Below are 18,678 nucleotides of genomic sequence, written 5' to 3' on the forward strand. Positions count from 1 at the left end.
CGATTTATGTAACATATGATTATTGCTTCAAATAATGATGATGATCTTAGCAAGTCAATTAATCCAATCACGCAATAGTTGTTGTAAAATTGTCTTGCGACAATTTCGAGAAACAAACTCGTTTTTGTTATTTGGGCATTATTGGTGCTTAAGGCAGTGGAGTCGCATGCAAGTTGATACATTCTTACTATTTCCGCCCTTCTGTGTACCCCCCGTGTCTCTACTGCCCCCCTTCAGAAAACAAACAAACAAACTAACAAACACCGCATAGTTATGTAAATTGGTACGTTTGTTTACATCAAATTCATCGTGTTTCGCCATTTTGTTTTGTTGCATAATGCCCCCCTACATCACCGCTGCTTTTATGTAAACTTGTGAGTTTGTTTTTATTAGATCCATCGTTTTTCGCCATTTTGTTTCTGTAACATAGTGTTTTTGATCAAACTAGTTACTTATTTATGTAATGTTTATGTATTTAATATTTGGATGTATTTTTTTTAACGAAACAAATAAATTATCTGCCGATGTGATTATTTAATTTTTCAATTATTTTTCCTAGACAAATGCAGGTAATAGTCTCTTTTTGTAAGTTGTGGCTCTGAAAAGAGCCGTTTGGTTTGGTTGATTGTCCCGGGTGGGAACTGACTACTTCTTTGGCTTGGTGGTCTTCTTCGGCTTTGCTGCTTTGGTGGCCTTCTTTGCCTTTGGCTTTGGACTCTTTGCGGCTTTGCTGGGCTTGGCGACTTTCTTTGATGGCTTGGCTGCTGTTTTCTTGGCTGCAACTTTCTTGGTGGGTGTCTTCTTGACGATTTTCTTTGGAGTCTTCTTCTTGGTTATCTTGGTTTTCTTGGCCTTCTCCTTCTTGGCTGCGGCTTTCTCTGCTTTCTTGGCTTTCATCTCTGCTTTCTTTGCTTGATCCTTCTCTTTCTTGGCCTTGGCTCGTTCTTTGACCTTCTCCGCCTGTTCCTTGGCCTTGTCCTTTGCTGGGTCCAATTTGAATGAACCGGAAGCTCCCTTGCCCTTGGTCTGGATAAGAACTCCCTTCTGCACACCGGTATTGAGGGCTTTTCGGATGAAAACGGCCTGCCTGTCCATGTCGACTTGGAATGTGTCCTTGATGTACTTTCTGATGGCTTGACTGGACGAACCGTTTTTCTCCTTCAGTGCCACGATAGCGGCAACCACCATCTTGATTGCTGGAGGGTGGGCCCGAACGGTTGCAGACTTTTTCACGGTAGCCATGATGATAGAGAGAGATGATGCAAGGGAATCGTTTCGTAAGAAGCTTTACAGCGAGCAATACTGATGAGACCCACCGGACCGTCAGCCTTTTTCAAGGGTCACGGGTGGCTCTGAGCAGCCCCTGGGTCCATTCACGCTGCTCAATCAACCGGCGAGACTCGGTGGTTCGCGTGGAGCTGGAATTTACTCCAATATTAGTGTGTTTCATTTTTCTTCTGATTTGCAAAATTCTTGTTTAAAATAGCATCGGACAATTTCCCCATAACTGTAGATGTGTTGGTCAAGTTCTAACCTTTCCATGCATACAATTTTCTTTACCGACCACTATGAAATGACATTGTTTCCGATAGTGAAATTTTATTCATTTTTTTGTCGCATATAATGTTACATCGATTTATGTAACATATGATTATTGCTTCAAATAATGATGATGATCTTAGCAAGTCAATTAATCCAATCACGCAATAGTTGTTGTAAAATTGTCTTGCGACAATTTCGAGAAACAAACTCGTTTTTGTTATTTGGGCATTATTGGTGCTTAAGGCAGTGGAGTCGCATGCAAGTTGATACATTCTTACTATTTCCGCCCTTCTGTGTACCCCCCGTGTCTCTACTGCCCCCCTTCAGAAAACAAACAAACAAACTAACAAACACCGCATAGTTATGTAAATTGGTACGTTTGTTTACATCAAATTCATCGTGTTTCGCCATTTTGTTTTGTTGCATAATGCCCCCCTACATCACCGCTGCTTTTATGTAAACTTGTGAGTTTGTTTTTATTAGATCCATCGTTTTTCGCCATTTTGTTTCTGTTACATAGTGTTTTTGATCAAACTAGTTACTTATTTATGTAATGTTTATGTATTTAATATTTTGGATGTATTTTTTTTATCGAAACAAATAAATTATCTGCCGATGTGATTATTTAATTTTTCAATTATTTTTCCTAGACAAATGCAGGTAATAGTCTCTTTTTGTAAGTTGTGGCTCTGAAAAGAGCCGTTTGGTTTGGTTGATTGTCCCGGGTGGGAACTGACTACTTCTTTGGCTTGGTGGTCTTCTTCGGCTTTGCTGCTTTGGTGGCCTTCTTTGCCTTTGGCTTTGGACTCTTTGCGGCTTTGCTGGGCTTGGCGACTTTCTTTGATGGCTTGGCTGCTGTTTTCTTGGCTGCAACTTTCTTGGTGGGTGTCTTCTTGACGATTTTCTTTGGAGTCTTCTTCTTGGTTATCTTGGTTTTCTTGGCCTTCTCCTTCTTGGCTGCGGCTTTCTCTGCTTTCTTGGCTTTCATCTCTGCTTTCTTTGCTTGATCCTTCTCTTTCTTGGCCTTGGCTCGTTCTTTGACCTTCTCCGCCTGTTCCTTGGCCTTGTCCTTTGCTGGGTCCAATTTGAATGAACCGGAAGCTCCCTTGCCCTTGGTCTGGATAAGAACTCCCTTCTGCACACCGGTATTGAGGGCTTTTCGGATGAAAACGGCCTGCCTGTCCATGTCGACTTGGAATGTGTCCTTGATGTACTTTCTGATGGCTTGACTGGACGAACCGTTTTTCTCCTTCAGTGCCACGATAGCGGCAACCACCATCTTGATTGCTGGAGGGTGGGCCCGAACGGTTGCAGACTTTTTCACGGTAGCCATGATGATAGAGAGAGATGATGCAAGGGAATCGTTTCGTAAGAAGCTTTACAGCGAGCAATACTGATGAGACCCACCGGACCGTCAGCCTTTTTCAAGGGTCACGGGTGGCTCTGAGCAGCCCCTGGGTCCATTCACGCTGCTCAATCAACCGGCGAGACTCGGCGGTTCGCGTGGAGCTGGAATTTACTCCAATATTAGTGTGTTTCATTTTTCTTCTGATTTGCAAAATTCTTGTTTAAAATAGCATCGGACAATTTCCCCATAACTGTAGATGTGTTGGTCAAGTTCTAACCTTTCCATGCATACAATTTTCTTTAACGAGGTCTCAATATCTAAGCCTGAAACGACCACTATGAAATGACATTGTTTCCGATAGTGAAATTTTATTCATTTTTTTGTCGCATATAATGTTACATCGATTTATGTAACATATGATTATTGCTTCAAATAATGATGATGATCTTAGCAAGTCAATTAATCCAATCACGCAATAGTTGTTGTAAAATTGTCTTGCGACAATTTCGAGAAACAAACTCGTTTTTGTTATTTGGGCATTATTGGTGCTTAAGGCAGTGGAGTCGCATGCAAGTTGATACATTCTTACTATTTCCGCCCTTCTGTGTACCCCCCGTGTCTCTACTGCCCCCCTTCAGAAAACAAACAAACAAACTAACAAACACCGCATATTTATGTAAATTGGTACGTTTGTTTACATCAAATTCATCGTGTTTCGCCATTTTGTTTTGTTGCATAATGCCCCCCTACATCACCGCTGCTTTTATGTAAACTTGTGGTTTGTTTTTATTAGATCCATCGTTTTTCGCCATTTTGTTTCTGTTACATAGTGTTTTTGATCAAACTAGTTACTTATTTATGTAATGTTTATGTATTTAATATTTTGGATGTATTTTTTTTATCGAAACAAATAAATTATCTGCCGATGTGATTATTTAATTTTTCAATTATTTTTCCTAGACAAATGCAGGTAATAGTCTCTTTTTGTAAGTTGTGGCTCTGAAAAGAGCCGTTTGGTTTGGTTGATTGTCCCGGGTGGGAACTGACTACTTCTTTGGCTTGGTGGTCTTCTTCGGCTTTGCTGCTTTGGTGGCCTTCTTTGCCTTTGGCTTTGGACTCTTTGCGGCTTTGCTGGGCTTGGCGACTTTCTTTGATGGCTTGGCTGCTGTTTTCTTGGCTGCAACTTTCTTGGTGGGTGTCTTCTTGACGATTTTCTTTGGAGTCTTCTTCTTGGTTATCTTGGTTTTCTTGGCCTTCTCCTTCTTGGCTGCGGCTTTCTCTGCTTTCTTGGCTTTCATCTCTGCTTTCTTTGCTTGATCCTTCTCTTTCTTGGCCTTGGCTCGTTCTTTGACCTTCTCCGCCTGTTCCTTGGCCTTGTCCTTTGCTGGGTCCAATTTGAATGAACCGGAAGCTCCCTTGCCCTTGGTCTGGATAAGAACTCCCTTCTGCACACCGGTATTGAGGGCTTTTCGGATGAAAACGGCCTGCCTGTCCATGTCGACTTGGAATGTGTCCTTGATGTACTTTCTGATGGCTTGACTGGACGAACCGTTTTTCTCCTTCAGTGCCACGATAGCGGCAACCACCATCTTGATTGCTGGAGGGTGGGCCCGAACGGTTGCAGACTTTTTCACGGTAGCCATGATGATAGAGAGAGATGATGCGAGGGAATCGTTTCGTAAGAAGCTTTACAGCGAGCAATACTGATGAGACCCACCGGACCGTCAGCCTTTTTCAAGGGTCACGGGTGGCTCTGAGCAGCCCCTGGGTCCATTCACGCTGCTCAATCAACCGGCGAGACTCGGCGGTTCGCGTGGAGCTGGAATTTACTCCAATATTAGTGTGTTTCATTTTTCTTCTGATTTGCAAAATTCTTGTTTAAAATAGCATCGGACAATTTCCCCATAACTGTAGATGTGTTGGTCAAGTTCTAACCTTTCCATGCATACAATTTTCTTTAACGAGGTCTCAATATCTAAGCCTGAAACGACCACTATGAAATGACATTGTTTCCGATAGTGAAATTTTATTCATTTTTTTGTCGCATATAATGTTACATCGATTTATGTAACATATGATTATTGCTTTAAATAATGATGATGATCTTAGCAAGTCAATTAATCCAATCACGCAATAGTTGTTGTAAAATTGTCTTGCGACAATTTCGAGAAACAAACTCGTTTTTGTTATTTGGGCATTATTGGTGCTTAAGGCAGTGGAGTCGCATGCAAGTTGATACATTCTTACTATTTCCGCCCTTCTGTGTACCCCCCCCGTGTCTCTACTGCCCCCCTTCAGAAAACAAACAAACAAACTAACAAACACCGCATAGTTATGTAAATTGGTACGTTTGTTTACATCAAATTCATCGTGTTTCGCCATTTTGTTTTGTTGCATAATGCCCCCCTACATCACCGCTGCTTTTATGTAAACTTGTGAGTTTGTTTTTATTAGATCCATCGTTTTTCGCCATTTTGTTTCTGTTACATAGTGTTTTTGATCAAACTAGTTACTTATTTATGTAATGTTTATGTATTTAATATTTTGGATGTATTTTTTTTATCGAAACAAATAAATTATCTGCCGATGTGATTATTTAATTTTTCAATTATTTTTCCTAGACAAATGCAGGTAATAGTCTCTTTTTGTAAGTTGTGGCTCTGAAAAGAGCCGTTTGGTTTGGTTGATTGTCCCGGGTGGGAACTGACTACTTCTTTGGCTTGGTGGTCTTCTTCGGCTTTGCTGCTTTGGTGGCCTTCTTTGCCTTTGGCTTTGGACTCTTTGCGGCTTTGCTGGGCTTGGCGACTTTCTTTGATGGCTTGGCTGCTGTTTTCTTGGCTGCAACTTTCTTGGTGGGTGTCTTCTTGACGATTTTCTTTGGAGTCTTCTTCTTGGTTATCTTGGTTTTCTTGGCCTTCTCCTTCTTGGCTGCGGCTTTCTCTGCTTTCTTGGCTTTCATCTCTGCTTTCTTTGCTTGATCCTTCTCTTTCTTGGCCTTGGCTCGTTCTTTGACCTTCTCCGCCTGTTCCTTGGCCTTGTCCTTTGCTGGGTCCAATTTGAATGAACCGGAAGCTCCCTTGCCCTTGGTCTGGATAAGAACTCCCTTCTGCACACCGGTATTGAGGGCTTTTCGGATGAAAACGGCCTGCCTGTCCATGTCGACTTGGAATGTGTCCTTGATGTACTTTCTGATGGCTTGACTGGACGAACCGTTTTTCTCCTTCAGTGCCACGATAGCGGCAACCACCATCTTGATTGCTGGAGGGTGGGCCCGAACGGTTGCAGACTTTTTCACGGTAGCCATGATGATAGAGAGAGATGATGCGAGGGAATCGTTTCGTAAGAAGCTTTACAGCGAGCAATACTGATGAGACCCACCGGACCGTCAGCCTTTTTCAAGGGTCACGGGTGGCTCTGAGCAGCCCCTGGGTCCATTCACGCTGCTCAATCAACCGGCGAGACTCGGCGGTTCGCGTGGAGCTGGAATTTACTCCAATATTAGTGTGTTTCATTTTTCTTCTGATTTGCAAAATTCTTGTTTAAAATAGCATCGGACAATTTCCCCATAACTGTAGATGTGTTGGTCAAGTTCTAACCTTTCCATGCATACAATTTTCTTTAACGAGGTCTCAATATCTAAGCCTGAAACGACCACTATGAAATGACATTGTTTCCGATAGTGAAATTTTATTCATTTTTTTGTCGCATATAATGTTACATCGATTTATGTAACATATGATTATTGCTTCAAATAATGATGATGATCTTAGCAAGTCAATTAATCCAATCACGCAATAGTTGTTGTAAAATTGTCTTGCGACAATTTCGAGAAACAAACTCGTTTTTGTTATTTGGGCATTATTGGTGCTTAAGGCAGTGGAGTCGCATGCAAGTTGATACATTCTTACTATTTCCGCCCTTCTGTGTACCCCCCCGTGTCTCTACTGCCCCCCTTCAGAAAACAAACAAACAAACTAACAAACACCGCATATTTATGTAAATTGGTACGTTTGTTTACATCAAATTCATCGTGTTTCGCCATTTTGTTTTGTTGCATAATGCCCCCCTACATCACCGCTGCTTTTATGTAAACTTGTGGGTTTGTTTTTATTAGATCCATCGTTTTTCGCCATTTTGTTTCTGTTACATAGTGTTTTTGATCAAACTAGTTACTTATTTATGTAATGTTTATGTATTTAATATTTTGGATGTATTTTTTTTATCGAAACAAATAAATTATCTGCCGATGTGATTATTTAATTTTTCAATTATTTTTCCTAGACAAATGCAGGTAATAGTCTCTTTTTGTAAGTTGTGGCTCTGAAAAGAGCCGTTTGGTTTGGTTGATTGTCCCGGGTGGGAACTGACTACTTCTTTGGCTTGGTGGTCTTCTTCGGCTTTGCTGCTTTGGTGGCCTTCTTTGCCTTTGGCTTTGGACTCTTTGCGGCTTTGCTGGGCTTGGCGACTTTCTTTGATGGCTTGGCTGCTGTTTTCTTGGCTGCAACTTTCTTGGTGGGTGTCTTCTTGACGATTTTCTTTGGAGTCTTCTTCTTGGTTATCTTGGTTTTCTTGGCCTTCTCCTTCTTGGCTGCGGCTTTCTCTGCTTTCTTGGCTTTCATCTCTGCTTTCTTTGCTTGATCCTTCTCTTTCTTGGCCTTGGCTCGTTCTTTGACCTTCTCCGCCTGTTCCTTGGCCTTGTCCTTTGCTGGGTCCAATTTGAATGAACCGGAAGCTCCCTTGCCCTTGGTCTGGATAAGAACTCCCTTCTGCACACCGGTATTGAGGGCTTTTCGGATGAAAACGGCCTGCCTGTCCATGTCGACTTGGAATGTGTCCTTGATGTACTTTCTGATGGCTTGACTGGACGAACCGTTTTTCTCCTTCAGTGCCACGATAGCGGCAACCACCATCTTGATTGCTGGAGGGTGGGCCCGAACGGTTGCAGACTTTTTCACGGTAGCCATGATGATAGAGAGAGATGATGCGAGGGAATCGTTTCGTAAGAAGCTTTACAGCGAGCAATACTGATGAGACCCACCGGACCGTCAGCCTTTTTCAAGGGTCACGGGTGGCTCTGAGCAGCCCCTGGGTCCATTCACGCTGCTCAATCAACCGGCGAGACTCGGCGGTTCGCGTGGAGCTGGAATTTACTCCAATATTAGTGTGTTTCATTTTTCTTCTGATTTGCAAAATTCTTGTTTAAAATAGCATCGGACAATTTCCCCATAACTGTAGATGTGTTGGTCAAGTTCTAACCTTTCCATGCATACAATTTTCTTTAACGAGGTCTCAATATCTAAGCCTGAAACGACCACTATGAAATGACATTGTTTCCGATAGTGAAATTTTATTCATTTTTTTGTCGCATATAATGTTACATCGATTTATGTAACATATGATTATTGCTTCAAATAATGATGATGATCTTAGCAAGTCAATTAATCCAATCACGCAATAGTTGTTGTAAAATTGTCTTGCGACAATTTCGAGAAACAAACTCGTTTTTGTTATTTGGGCATTATTGGTGCTTAAGGCAGTGGAGTCGCATGCAAGTTGATACATTCTTACTATTTCCGCCCTTCTGTGTACCCCCCGTGTCTCTACTGCCCCCCTTCAGAAAACAAACAAACAAACTAACAAACACCGCATATTTATGTAAATTGGTACGTTTGTTTACATCAAATTCATCGTGTTTCGCCATTTTGTTTTGTTGCATAATGCCCCCCTACATCACCGCTGCTTTTATGTAAACTTGTGAGTTTGTTTTTATTAGATCCATCGTTTTTCGCCATTTTGTTTCTGTAACATAGTGTTTTTGATCAAACTAGTTACTTATTTATGTAATGTTTATGTATTTAATATTTTGGATGTATTTTTTTTAACGAAACAAATAAATTATCTGCCGATGTGATTATTTAATTTTTCAATTATTTTTCCTAGACAAATGCAGGCAATAGTCTCTTTTTGTAAGTTGTGGCTCTGAAAAGAGCCGTTTGGTTTGGTTGATTGTCCCGGGTGGGAACTGACTACTTCTTTGGCTTGGTGGTCTTCTTCGGCTTTGCTGCTTTGGTGGCCTTCTTTGCCTTTGGCTTTGGACTCTTTGCGGCTTTGCTGGGCTTGGCGACTTTCTTTGATGGCTTGGCTGCTGTTTTCTTGGCTGCAACTTTCTTGGTGGGTGTCTTCTTGACGATTTTCTTTGGAGTCTTCTTCTTGGTTATCTTGATTTTCTTGGCCTTCTCCTTCTTGGCTGCGGCTTTCTCTGCTTTCTTGGCTTTCATCTCTGCTTTCTTTGCTTGATCCTTCTCTTTCTTGGCCTTGGCTCGTTCTTTGACCTTCTCCGCCTGTTCCTTGGCCTTGTCCTTTGCTGGGTCCAATTTGAATGAACCGGAAGCTCCCTTGCCCTTGGTCTGGATAAGAACTCCCTTCTGCACACCGGTATTGAGGGCTTTTCGGATGAAAACGGCCTGCCTGTCCATGTCGACTTGGAATGTGTCCTTGATGTACTTTCTGATGGCTTGACTGGACGAACCGTTTTTCTCCTTCAGTGCCACGATAGCGGCAACCACCATCTTGATTGCTGGAGGGTGGGCCCGAACGGTTGCAGACTTTTTCACGGTAGCCATGATGATAGAGAGAGATGATGCGAGGGAATCGTTTCGTAAGAAGCTTTACAGCGAGCAATACTGATGAGACCCACCGGACCGTCAGCCTTTTTCAAGGGTCACGGGTGGCTCTGAGCAGCCCCTGGGTCCATTCACGCTGCTCAATCAACCGGCGAGACTCGGCGGTTCGCGTGGAGCTGGAATTTACTCCAATATTAGTGTGTTTCATTTTTCTTCTGATTTGCAAAATTCTTGTTTAAAATAGCATCGGACAATTTCCCCATAACTGTAGATGTGTTGGTCAAGTTCTAACCTTTCCATGCATACAATTTTCTTTACGAGGTCTCAATATCTAAGCCTGAAACGACCACTATGAAATGACATTGTTTCCGATAGTGAAATTTTATTCATTTTTTTGTCGCATATAATGTTACATCGATTTATGTAACATATGATTATTGCTTCAAATAATGATGATGATCTTAGCAAGTCAATTAATCCAATCACGCAATAGTTGTTGTAAAATTGTCTTGCGACAATTTCGAGAAACAAACTCGTTTTTGTTATTTGGGCATTATTGGTGCTTAAGGCAGTGGAGTCGCATGCAAGTTGATACATTCTTACTATTTCCGCCCTTCTGTGTACCCCCCCCGTGTCTCTACTGCCCCCCTTCAGAAAACAAACAAACAAACTAACAAACACCGCATAGTTATGTAAATTGGTACGTTTGTTTACATCAAATTCATCGTGTTTCGCCATTTTGTTTTGTTGCATAATGCCCCCCTACATCACCGCTGCTTTTATGTAAACTTGTGAGTTTGTTTTTATTAGATCCATCGTTTTTCGCCATTTTGTTTCTGTTACATAGTGTTTTTGATCAAACTAGTTACTTATTTATGTAATGTTTATGTATTTAATATTTTGGATGTATTTTTTTTATCGAAACAAATAAATTATCTGCCGATGTGATTATTTAATTTTTCAATTATTTTTCCTAGACAAATGCAGGTAATAGTCTCTTTTTGTAAGTTGTGGCTCTGAAAAGAGCCGTTTGGTTTGGTTGATTGTCCCGGGTGGGAACTGACTACTTCTTTGGCTTGGTGGTCTTCTTCGGCTTTGCTGCTTTGGTGGCCTTCTTTGCCTTTGGCTTTGGACTCTTTGCGGCTTTGCTGGGCTTGGCGACTTTCTTTGATGGCTTGGCTGCTGTTTTCTTGGCTGCAACTTTCTTGGTGGGTGTCTTCTTGACGATTTTCTTTGGAGTCTTCTTCTTGGTTATCTTGGTTTTCTTGGCCTTCTCCTTCTTGGCTGCGGCTTTCTCTGCTTTCTTGGCTTTCATCTCTGCTTTCTTTGCTTGATCCTTCTCTTTCTTGGCCTTGGCTCGTTCTTTGACCTTCTCCGCCTGTTCCTTGGCCTTGTCCTTTGCTGGGTCCAATTTGAATGAACCGGAAGCTCCCTTGCCCTTGGTCTGGATAAGAACTCCCTTCTGCACACCGGTATTGAGGGCTTTTCGGATGAAAACGGCCTGCCTGTCCATGTCGACTTGGAATGTGTCCTTGATGTACTTTCTGATGGCTTGACTGGACGAACCGTTTTTCTCCTTCAGTGCCACGATAGCGGCAACCACCATCTTGATTGCTGGAGGGTGGGCCCGAACGGTTGCAGACTTTTTCACGGTAGCCATGATGATAGAGAGAGATGATGCGAGGGAATCGTTTCGTAAGAAGCTTTACAGCGAGCAACACTGATGAGACCCACCGGACCGTCAGCCTTTTTCAAGGGTCACGGGTGGCTCTGAGCAGCCCCTGGGTCCATTCACGCTGCTCAATCAACCGGCGAGGCTCGGCGGTTCGCGTGGAGCTGGAATTTACTCCAATATTAGTGTGTTTCATTTTTCTTCTGATTTGCAAAATTCTTGTTTAAAATAGCATCGGACAATTTCCCCATAACTGTAGATGTGTTGGTCAAGTTCTAACCTTTCCATGCATACAATTTTCTTTACGAGGTCTCAATATCTAAGCCTGAAACGACCACTATGAAATGACATTGTTTCCGATAGTGAAATTTTATTCATTTTTTTGTCGCATATAATGTTACATCGATTTATGTAACATATGATTATTGCTTTCAAATAATGATGATGATCTTAGCAAGTCAATTAATCCAATCACGCAATAGTTGTTGTAAAATTGTCTTGCGACAATTTCGAGAAACAAACTCGTTTTTGTTATTTGGGCATTATTGGTGCTTAAGGCAGTGGAGTCGCATGCAAGTTGATACATTCTTACTATTTCCGCCCTTCTGTGTACCCCCCCCCGTGTCTCTACTGCCCCCCTTCAGAAAACAAACAAACAAACTAACAAACACCGCATAGTTATGTAAATTGGTACGTTTGTTTACATCAAATTCATCGTGTTTCGCCATTTTGTTTTGTTGCATAATGCCCCCCTACATCACCGCTGCTTTTATGTAAACTTGTGAGTTTGTTTTTATTAGATCCATCGTTTTTCGCCATTTTGTTTCTGTTACATAGTGTTTTTGATCAAACTAGTTACTTATTTATGTAATGTTTATGTATTTAATATTTTGGATGTATTTTTTTTATCGAAACAAATAAATTATCTGCCGATGTGATTATTTAATTTTTCAATTATTTTTCCTAGACAAATGCAGGTAATAGTCTCTTTTTGTAAGTTGTGGCTCTGAAAAGAGCCGTTTGGTTTGGTTGATTGTCCCGGGTGGGAACTGACTACTTCTTTGGCTTGGTGGTCTTCTTCGGCTTTGCTGCTTTGGTGGCCTTCTTTGCCTTTGGCTTTGGACTCTTTGCGGCTTTGCTGGGCTTGGCGACTTTCTTTGATGGCTTGGCTGCTGTTTTCTTGGCTGCAACTTTCTTGGTGGGTGTCTTCTTGACGATTTTCTTTGGAGTCTTCTTCTTGGTTATCTTGGTTTTCTTGGCCTTCTCCTTCTTGGCTGCGGCTTTCTCTGCTTTCTTGGCTTTCATCTCTGCTTTCTTTGCTTGATCCTTCTCTTTCTTGGCCTTGGCTCGTTCTTTGACCTTCTCCGCCTGTTCCTTGGCCTTGTCCTTTGCTGGGTCCAATTTGAATGAACCGGAAGCTCCCTTGCCCTTGGTCTGGATAAGAACTCCCTTCTGCACACCGGTATTGAGGGCTTTTCGGATGAAAACGGCCTGCCTGTCCATGTCGACTTGGAATGTGTCCTTGATGTACTTTCTGATGGCTTGACTGGACGAACCGTTTTTCTCCTTCAGTGCCACGATAGCGGCAACCACCATCTTGATTGCTGGAGGGTGGGCCCGAACGGTTGCAGACTTTTTCACGGTAGCCATGATGATAGAGAGAGATGATGCGAGGGAATCGTTTCGTAAGAAGCTTTACAGCGAGCAATACTGATGAGACCCACCGGACCGTCAGCCTTTTTCAAGGGTCACGGGTGGCTCTGAGCAGCCCCTGGGTCCATTCACGCTGCTCAATCAACCGGCGAGACTCGGCGGTTCGCGTGGAGCTGGAATTTACTCCAATATTAGTGTGTTTCATTTTTCTTCTGATTTGCAAAATTCTTGTTTAAAATAGCATCGGACAATTTCCCCATAACTGTAGATGTGTTGGTCAAGTTCTAACCTTTCCATGCATACAATTTTCTTTTACGAGGTCTCAATATCTAAGCCTGAAACGACCACTATGAAATGACATTGTTTCCGATAGTGAAATTTTATTCATTTTTTTGTCGCATATAATGTTACATCGATTTATGTAACATATGATTATTGTTTCAAATAATGATGATGATCTTAGCAAGTCAATTAATCCAATCACGCAATAGTTGTTGTAAAATTGTCTTGCGACAATTTCGAGAAACAAACTCGTTTTTGTTATTTGGGCATTATTGGTGCTTAAGGCAGTGGAGTCGCATGCAAGTTGATACATTCTTACTATTTCCGCCCTTCTGTGTACCCCCCCCGTGTCTCTACTGCCCCCCTTCAGAAAACAAACAAACAAACTAACAAACACCGCATAGTTATGTAAATTGGTACGTTTGTTTACATCAAATTCATCGTGTTTCGCCATTTTGTTTTGTTGCATAATGCCCCCCTACATCACCGCTGCTTTTATGTAAACTTGTGAGTTTGTTTTTATTAGATCCATCGTTTTTCGCCATTTTGTTTCTGTAACATAGTGTTTTTGATCAAACTAGTTACTTATTTATGTAATGTTTATGTATTTAATATTTTGGATGTATTTTTTTTATCGAAACAAATAAATTATCTGCCGATGTGATTATTTAATTTTTCAATTATTTTTCCTAGACAAATGCAGGTAATAGTCTCTTTTTGTAAGTTGTGGCTCTGAAAAGAGCCGTTTGGTTTGGTTGATTGTCCCGGGTGGGAACTGACTACTTCTTTGGCTTGGTGGTCTTCTTCGGCTTTGCTGCTTTGGTGGCCTTCTTTGCCTTTGGCTTTGGACTCTTTGCGGCTTTGCTGGGCTTGGCGACTTTCTTTGATGGCTTGGCTGCTGTTTTCTTGGCTGCAACTTTCTTGGTGGGTGTCTTCTTGACGATTTTCTTTGGAGTTTTCTTCTTGGTTATCTTGGTTCTCTTGGCCTTCTCCTTCTTGGCTGCGGCTTTCTCTGCTTTCTTGGCTTTCATCTCTGCTTTCTTTGCTTGATCCTTCTCTTTCTTGGCCTTGGCTCGTTCTTTGACCTTCTCCGCCTGTTCCTTGGCCTTGTCCTTTGCTGGGTCCAATTTGAATGAACCGGAAGCTCCCTTGCCCTTGGTCTGGATAAGAACTCCCTTCTGCACACCGGTATTGAGGGCTTTTCGGATGAAAACGGCCTGCCTGTCCATGTCGACTTGGAATGTGTCCTTGATGTACTTTCTGATGGCTTGACTGGACGAACCGTTTTTCTCCTTGTTTCGCCATTTTGTTTTGTTGCATAATGCCCCCCCCCCCCTACATCACCGCTGCTTTTATGTAACCTTGTGGGTTTGTTTTTATTAGATCCATCGTTTTTCGCCATTTTGTTTCTGTTACATAGTGTTTTTGATCAAACTAGTTACTTATTTATGTAATGTTTATGTATTTAATATTTTGGATGTATTTTTTTTATCGAAACAAATAAATTATCTGCCGATGTGATTATTTAATTTTTCAATTATTTTTCCTAGACAAATGCAGGTGATAGTCTCTTTTTGTAAGTTGTGGCTCTGAAAAGAGCCGTTTGGTTTGGTTGATTGTCCCGGGTGGGAACTGACTACTTCTTTGGCTTGGTGGTCTTCTTCGGCTTTGCTGCTTTGGTGGCCTTCTTTGCCTTTGGCTTTGGACTCTTTGCGGCTTTGCTGGGCTTGGCGACTTTCTTTGATGGCTTGGCTGCTGTTTTCTTGGCTGCAACTTTCTTGGTGGGTGTCTTCTTGACGATTTTCTTTGGAGTCTTCTTCTTGGTTATCTTGGTTTTCTTGGCCTTCTCCTTCTTGGCTGCGGCTTTCTCTGCTTTCTTGGCTTTCATCTCTGCTTTCTTTGCTTGATCCTTCTCTTTCTTGGCCTTGGCTCGTTCTTTGACCTTCTCCGCCTGTTCCTTGGCCTTGTCCTTTGCTGGGTCCAATTTGAATGAACCGGAAGCTCCCTTGCCCTTGGTCTGGATAAGAACTCCCTTCTGCACACCGGTATTGAGGGCTTTTCGGATGAAAACGGCCTGCCTGTCCATGTCGACTTGGAATGTGTCCTTGATGTACTTTCTGATGGCTTGACTGGACGAACCGTTTTTCTCCTTCAGTGCCACGATAGCGGCAACCACCATCTTGATTGCTGGAGGGTGGGCCCGAACGGTTGCAGACTTTTTCACGGTAGCCATGATGATAGAGAGAGATGATGCAAGGGAATCGTTTCGTAAGAAGCTTTACAGCGAGCAATACTGATGAGACCCACCGGACCGTCAGCCTTTTTCAAGGGTCACGGGTGGCTCTGAGCAGCCCCTGGGTCCATTCACGCTGCTCAATCAACCGGCGAGACTCGGCGGTTCGCGTGGAGCTGGAATTTACTCCAATATTAGTGTGTTTCATTTTTCTTCTGATTTGCAAAATTCTTGTTTAAAATAGCATCGGACAATTTCCCCATAACTGTAGATGTGTTGGTCAAGTTCTAACCTTTCCATGCATACAATTTTCTTTTACGAGGTCTCAATATCTAAGCCTGAAACGACCACTATGAAATGACATTGTTTCCGATAGTGAAATTTTATTCATTTTTTTGTCGCATATAATGTTACATCGATTTATGTAACATATGATTATTGTTTCAAATAATGATGATGATCTTAGCAAGTCAATTAATCCAATCACGCAATAGTTGTTGTAAAATTGTCTTGCGACAATTTCGAGAAACAAACTCGTTTTTGTTATTTGGGCATTATTGGTGCTTAAGGCAGTGGAGTCGCATGCAAGTTGATACATTCTTACTATTTCCGCCCTTCTGTGTACCCCCCCCCCCGTGTCTCTACTGCCCCCCTTCAGAAAACAAACAAACAAACTAACAAACACCGCATAGTTATGTAAATTGGTACGTTTGTTTACATCAAATTCATCGTGTTTCGCCATTTTGTTTTGTTGCATAATGCCCCCCTACATCACCGCTGCTTTTATGTAAACTTGTGAGTTTGTTTTTATTAGATCCATCGTTTTTCGCCATTTTGTTTCTGTTACATAGTGTTTTTGATCAAACTAGTTACTTATTTATGTAATGTTTATGTATTTAATATTTTGGATGTATTTTTTTTATCGAAACAAATAAATTATCTGCCGATGTGATTATTTAATTTTTCAATTATTTTTCCTAGACAAATGCAGGTAATAGTCTCTTTTTGTAAGTTGTGGCTCTGAAAAGAGCCGTTTGGTTTGGTTGATTGTCCCGGGTGGGAACTGACTACTTCTTTGGCTTGGTGGTCTTCTTCGGCTTTGCTGCTTTGGTGGCCTTCTTTGCCTTTGGCTTTGGACTCTTTGCGGCTTTGCTGGGCTTGGCGACTTTCTTTGATGGCTTGGCTGCTGTTTTCTTGGCTGCAACTTTCTTGGTGGGTGTCTTCTTGACGATTTTCTTTGGAGTCTTCTTCTTGGTTATCTTGGTTTTCTTGGCCTTCTCCTTCTTGGCTGCGGCTTTCTCTGCTTTCTTGGCTTTCATCTCTGCTTTCTTTGCTTGATCCTTCTCTTTCTTGGCCTTGGCTCGTTCTTTGACCTTCTCCGCCTGTTCCTTGGCCTTGTCCTTTGCTGGGTCCAATTTGAATGAACCGGAAGCTCCCTTGCCCTTGGTCTGGATAAGAACTCCCTTCTGCACACCGGTATTGAGGGCTTTTCGGATGAAAACGGCCTGCCTGTCCATGTCGACTTGGAATGTGTCCTTGATGTACTTTCTGATGGCTTGACTGGACGAACCGTTTTTCTCCTTCAGTGCCACGATAGCGGCAACCACCATCTTGATTGCTGGAGGGTGGGCCCGAACGGTTGCAGACTTTTTCACGGTAGCCATGATGATAGAGAGAGATGATGCGAGGGAATCGTTTCGTAAGAAGCTTTACAGCGAGCAATACTGATGAGACCCACCGGACCGTCAGCCTTTTTCAAGGGTCACGGGTGGCTCTGAGCAGCCCCTGGGTCCATTCACGCTGCTCAATCAACCGGCGAGACTCGGCGGTTCGCGTGGAGCTGGAATTTACTCCAATATTAGTGTGTTTCATTTTTCTTCTGATTTGCAAAATTCTTGTTTAAAATAGCATCGGACAATTTCCCCATAACTGTAGATGTGTTGGTCAAGTTCTAACCTTTCCATGCATACAATTTTCTTTTACGAGGTCTCAATATCTAAGCCTGAAACGACCACTATGAAATGACATTGTTTCCGATAGTGAAATTTTATTCATTTTTTTGTCGCATATAATGTTACATCGATTTATGTAACATATGATTATTGCTTCAAATAATGATGATGATCTTAGCAAGTCAATTAATCCAATCACGCAATAGTTGTTGTAAAATTGTCTTGCGACAATTTCGAGAAACAAACTCGTTTTTGTTATTTGGGCATTATTGGTGCTTAAGGCAGTGGAGTCGCATGCAAGTTGATACATTCTTACTATTTCCGCCCTTCTGTGTACCCCCCCGTGTCTCTACTGCCCCCCTTCAGAAAACAAACAAACAAACTAACAAACACCGCATAGTTATGTAAATTGGTACGTTTGTTTACATCAAATTCATCGTGTTTCGCCATTTTGTTTTGTTGCATAATGCCCCCCTACATCACCGCTCCTTTTATGTAAACTTGTGAGTTTGTTTTTATTAGATCCATCGTTTTTCGCCATTTTGTTTCTGTTACATAGTGTTTTTGATCAAACTAGTTACTTATTTATGTAATGTTTATGTATTTAATATTTTGATGTATTTTTTTTATCGAAACAAATAAATTATCTGCCGATGTGATTATTTAATTTTTCAATTATTTTTCCTAGACAAATGCAGGTAATAGTCTCTTTTTGTAAGTTGTGGCTCTGAAAAGAGCCGTTTGGTTTGGTTGATTGTCCCGGGTGGGAACTGACTACTTCTTTGGCTTGGTGGTCTTCTTCGGCTTTGCTGCTTTGGTGGCCTTCTTTGCCTTTGGCTTTGGACTCTTTGCGGCTTTGCTGGGCTTGGCGACTTTCTTTGATGGCTTGGCTGCTGTTTTCTTGGCTGCAACTTTCTTGGTGGGTGTCTTCTTGACGATTTTCTTTGGAGTCTTCTTCTTGGTTATCTTGGTTTTCTTGGCCTTCTCCTTCTTGGCTGCGGCTTTCTCTGCTTTCTTGGCTTTCATCTCTGCTTTCTTTGCTTGATCCTTCTCTTTCTTGGCCTTGGCTCGTTCTTTGACCTTCTCCGCCTGTTCCTTGGCCTTGTCCTTTGCTGGGTCCAATTTGAATGAACCGGAAGCTCCCTTGCCCTTGGTCTGGATAAGAACTCCCTTCTGCACACCGGTATTGAGGGCTTTTCGGATGAAAACGGCCTGCCTGTCCATGTCGACTTGGAATGTGTCCTTGATGTACTTTCTGATGGCTTGACTGGACGAACCGTTTTTCTCCTTCAGTGCCACGATAGCGGCAACCACCATCTTGATTGCTGGAGGGTGGGCCCGAACGGTTGCAGACTTTTTCACGGTAGCCATGA

At 42.1% G+C, this 18,678-nt stretch overlaps 11 protein-coding genes across 11 annotated transcripts; all 11 read right to left on the reverse strand.

The window, feature by feature from the left end:
* Window positions 1-138: 138 nt before the first annotated feature.
* Window positions 139-1,242, reverse strand: LOC117295579 (histone H1.1, embryonic-like). The gene is made up of 2 exons (XM_033778276.1): window positions 703-1,242; window positions 139-231 (listed from the first exon to the last, which is right to left on the reverse strand). Exons 1-2 carry the CDS (start codon window positions 1,240-1,242, stop codon window positions 139-141), a joined length of 633 nt encoding a protein of 210 aa, XP_033634167.1.
* A 528-nt stretch (window positions 1,243-1,770) lies between these two features.
* Window positions 1,771-2,875, reverse strand: LOC117295580 (histone H1.1, embryonic-like). Its single transcript, XM_033778277.1, has 2 exons — window positions 2,336-2,875; window positions 1,771-1,863 (listed from the first exon to the last, which is right to left on the reverse strand). The coding sequence occupies exons 1-2, from the start codon at window positions 2,873-2,875 to the stop codon at window positions 1,771-1,773; spliced, it is 633 nt and encodes a 210-aa protein (XP_033634168.1).
* A 554-nt stretch (window positions 2,876-3,429) lies between these two features.
* On the reverse strand, window positions 3,430-4,533 carry LOC117295581 (histone H1.1, embryonic-like). Its single transcript, XM_033778278.1, has 2 exons — window positions 3,994-4,533; window positions 3,430-3,522 (listed from the first exon to the last, which is right to left on the reverse strand). The coding sequence occupies exons 1-2, from the start codon at window positions 4,531-4,533 to the stop codon at window positions 3,430-3,432; spliced, it is 633 nt and encodes a 210-aa protein (XP_033634169.1).
* A 332-nt stretch (window positions 4,534-4,865) lies between these two features.
* LOC117295582 (histone H1-gamma, late-like) lies at window positions 4,866-6,194 on the reverse strand. The gene is made up of 2 exons (XM_033778280.1): window positions 5,655-6,194; window positions 4,866-4,883 (listed from the first exon to the last, which is right to left on the reverse strand). Exons 1-2 carry the CDS (start codon window positions 6,192-6,194, stop codon window positions 4,866-4,868), a joined length of 558 nt encoding a protein of 185 aa, XP_033634171.1.
* A 603-nt stretch (window positions 6,195-6,797) lies between these two features.
* Window positions 6,798-7,854, reverse strand: LOC117295583 (histone H1-gamma, late-like). The gene is made up of 2 exons (XM_033778281.1): window positions 7,315-7,854; window positions 6,798-6,842 (listed from the first exon to the last, which is right to left on the reverse strand). The coding sequence occupies exons 1-2, from the start codon at window positions 7,852-7,854 to the stop codon at window positions 6,798-6,800; spliced, it is 585 nt and encodes a 194-aa protein (XP_033634172.1).
* Window positions 7,855-8,408: 554 nt separating this feature from the next.
* On the reverse strand, window positions 8,409-9,513 carry LOC117295584 (histone H1.1, embryonic-like). The gene is made up of 2 exons (XM_033778282.1): window positions 8,974-9,513; window positions 8,409-8,501 (listed from the first exon to the last, which is right to left on the reverse strand). The coding sequence occupies exons 1-2, from the start codon at window positions 9,511-9,513 to the stop codon at window positions 8,409-8,411; spliced, it is 633 nt and encodes a 210-aa protein (XP_033634173.1).
* Window positions 9,514-9,844: 331 nt separating this feature from the next.
* Window positions 9,845-11,173, reverse strand: LOC117295585 (histone H1-gamma, late-like). Its single transcript, XM_033778283.1, has 2 exons — window positions 10,634-11,173; window positions 9,845-9,862 (listed from the first exon to the last, which is right to left on the reverse strand). The coding sequence occupies exons 1-2, from the start codon at window positions 11,171-11,173 to the stop codon at window positions 9,845-9,847; spliced, it is 558 nt and encodes a 185-aa protein (XP_033634174.1).
* A 331-nt stretch (window positions 11,174-11,504) lies between these two features.
* On the reverse strand, window positions 11,505-12,835 carry LOC117295587 (histone H1-gamma, late-like). The gene is made up of 2 exons (XM_033778284.1): window positions 12,296-12,835; window positions 11,505-11,522 (listed from the first exon to the last, which is right to left on the reverse strand). The coding sequence occupies exons 1-2, from the start codon at window positions 12,833-12,835 to the stop codon at window positions 11,505-11,507; spliced, it is 558 nt and encodes a 185-aa protein (XP_033634175.1).
* Window positions 12,836-13,167: 332 nt separating this feature from the next.
* On the reverse strand, window positions 13,168-15,353 carry LOC117295588 (late histone H1-like). Its single transcript, XM_033778285.1, has 3 exons — window positions 14,814-15,353; window positions 13,957-14,298; window positions 13,168-13,185 (listed from the first exon to the last, which is right to left on the reverse strand). Exons 1-3 carry the CDS (start codon window positions 15,351-15,353, stop codon window positions 13,168-13,170), a joined length of 900 nt encoding a protein of 299 aa, XP_033634176.1.
* A 332-nt stretch (window positions 15,354-15,685) lies between these two features.
* On the reverse strand, window positions 15,686-17,017 carry LOC117295589 (histone H1-gamma, late-like). Its single transcript, XM_033778286.1, has 2 exons — window positions 16,478-17,017; window positions 15,686-15,703 (listed from the first exon to the last, which is right to left on the reverse strand). Exons 1-2 carry the CDS (start codon window positions 17,015-17,017, stop codon window positions 15,686-15,688), a joined length of 558 nt encoding a protein of 185 aa, XP_033634177.1.
* A 603-nt stretch (window positions 17,018-17,620) lies between these two features.
* LOC117295590 (histone H1-gamma, late-like) lies at window positions 17,621-18,676 on the reverse strand. The gene is made up of 2 exons (XM_033778288.1): window positions 18,137-18,676; window positions 17,621-17,665 (listed from the first exon to the last, which is right to left on the reverse strand). Exons 1-2 carry the CDS (start codon window positions 18,674-18,676, stop codon window positions 17,621-17,623), a joined length of 585 nt encoding a protein of 194 aa, XP_033634179.1.
* Between the last annotated feature and the right edge of the window lie 2 nt (window positions 18,677-18,678).

This window comes from Asterias rubens, chromosome 10, assembly GCF_902459465.1.
Source record: "Asterias rubens chromosome 10, eAstRub1.3, whole genome shotgun sequence".
NCBI classification, from domain to species: Eukaryota; Metazoa; Echinodermata; class Asteroidea; order Forcipulatida; family Asteriidae; genus Asterias; species Asterias rubens.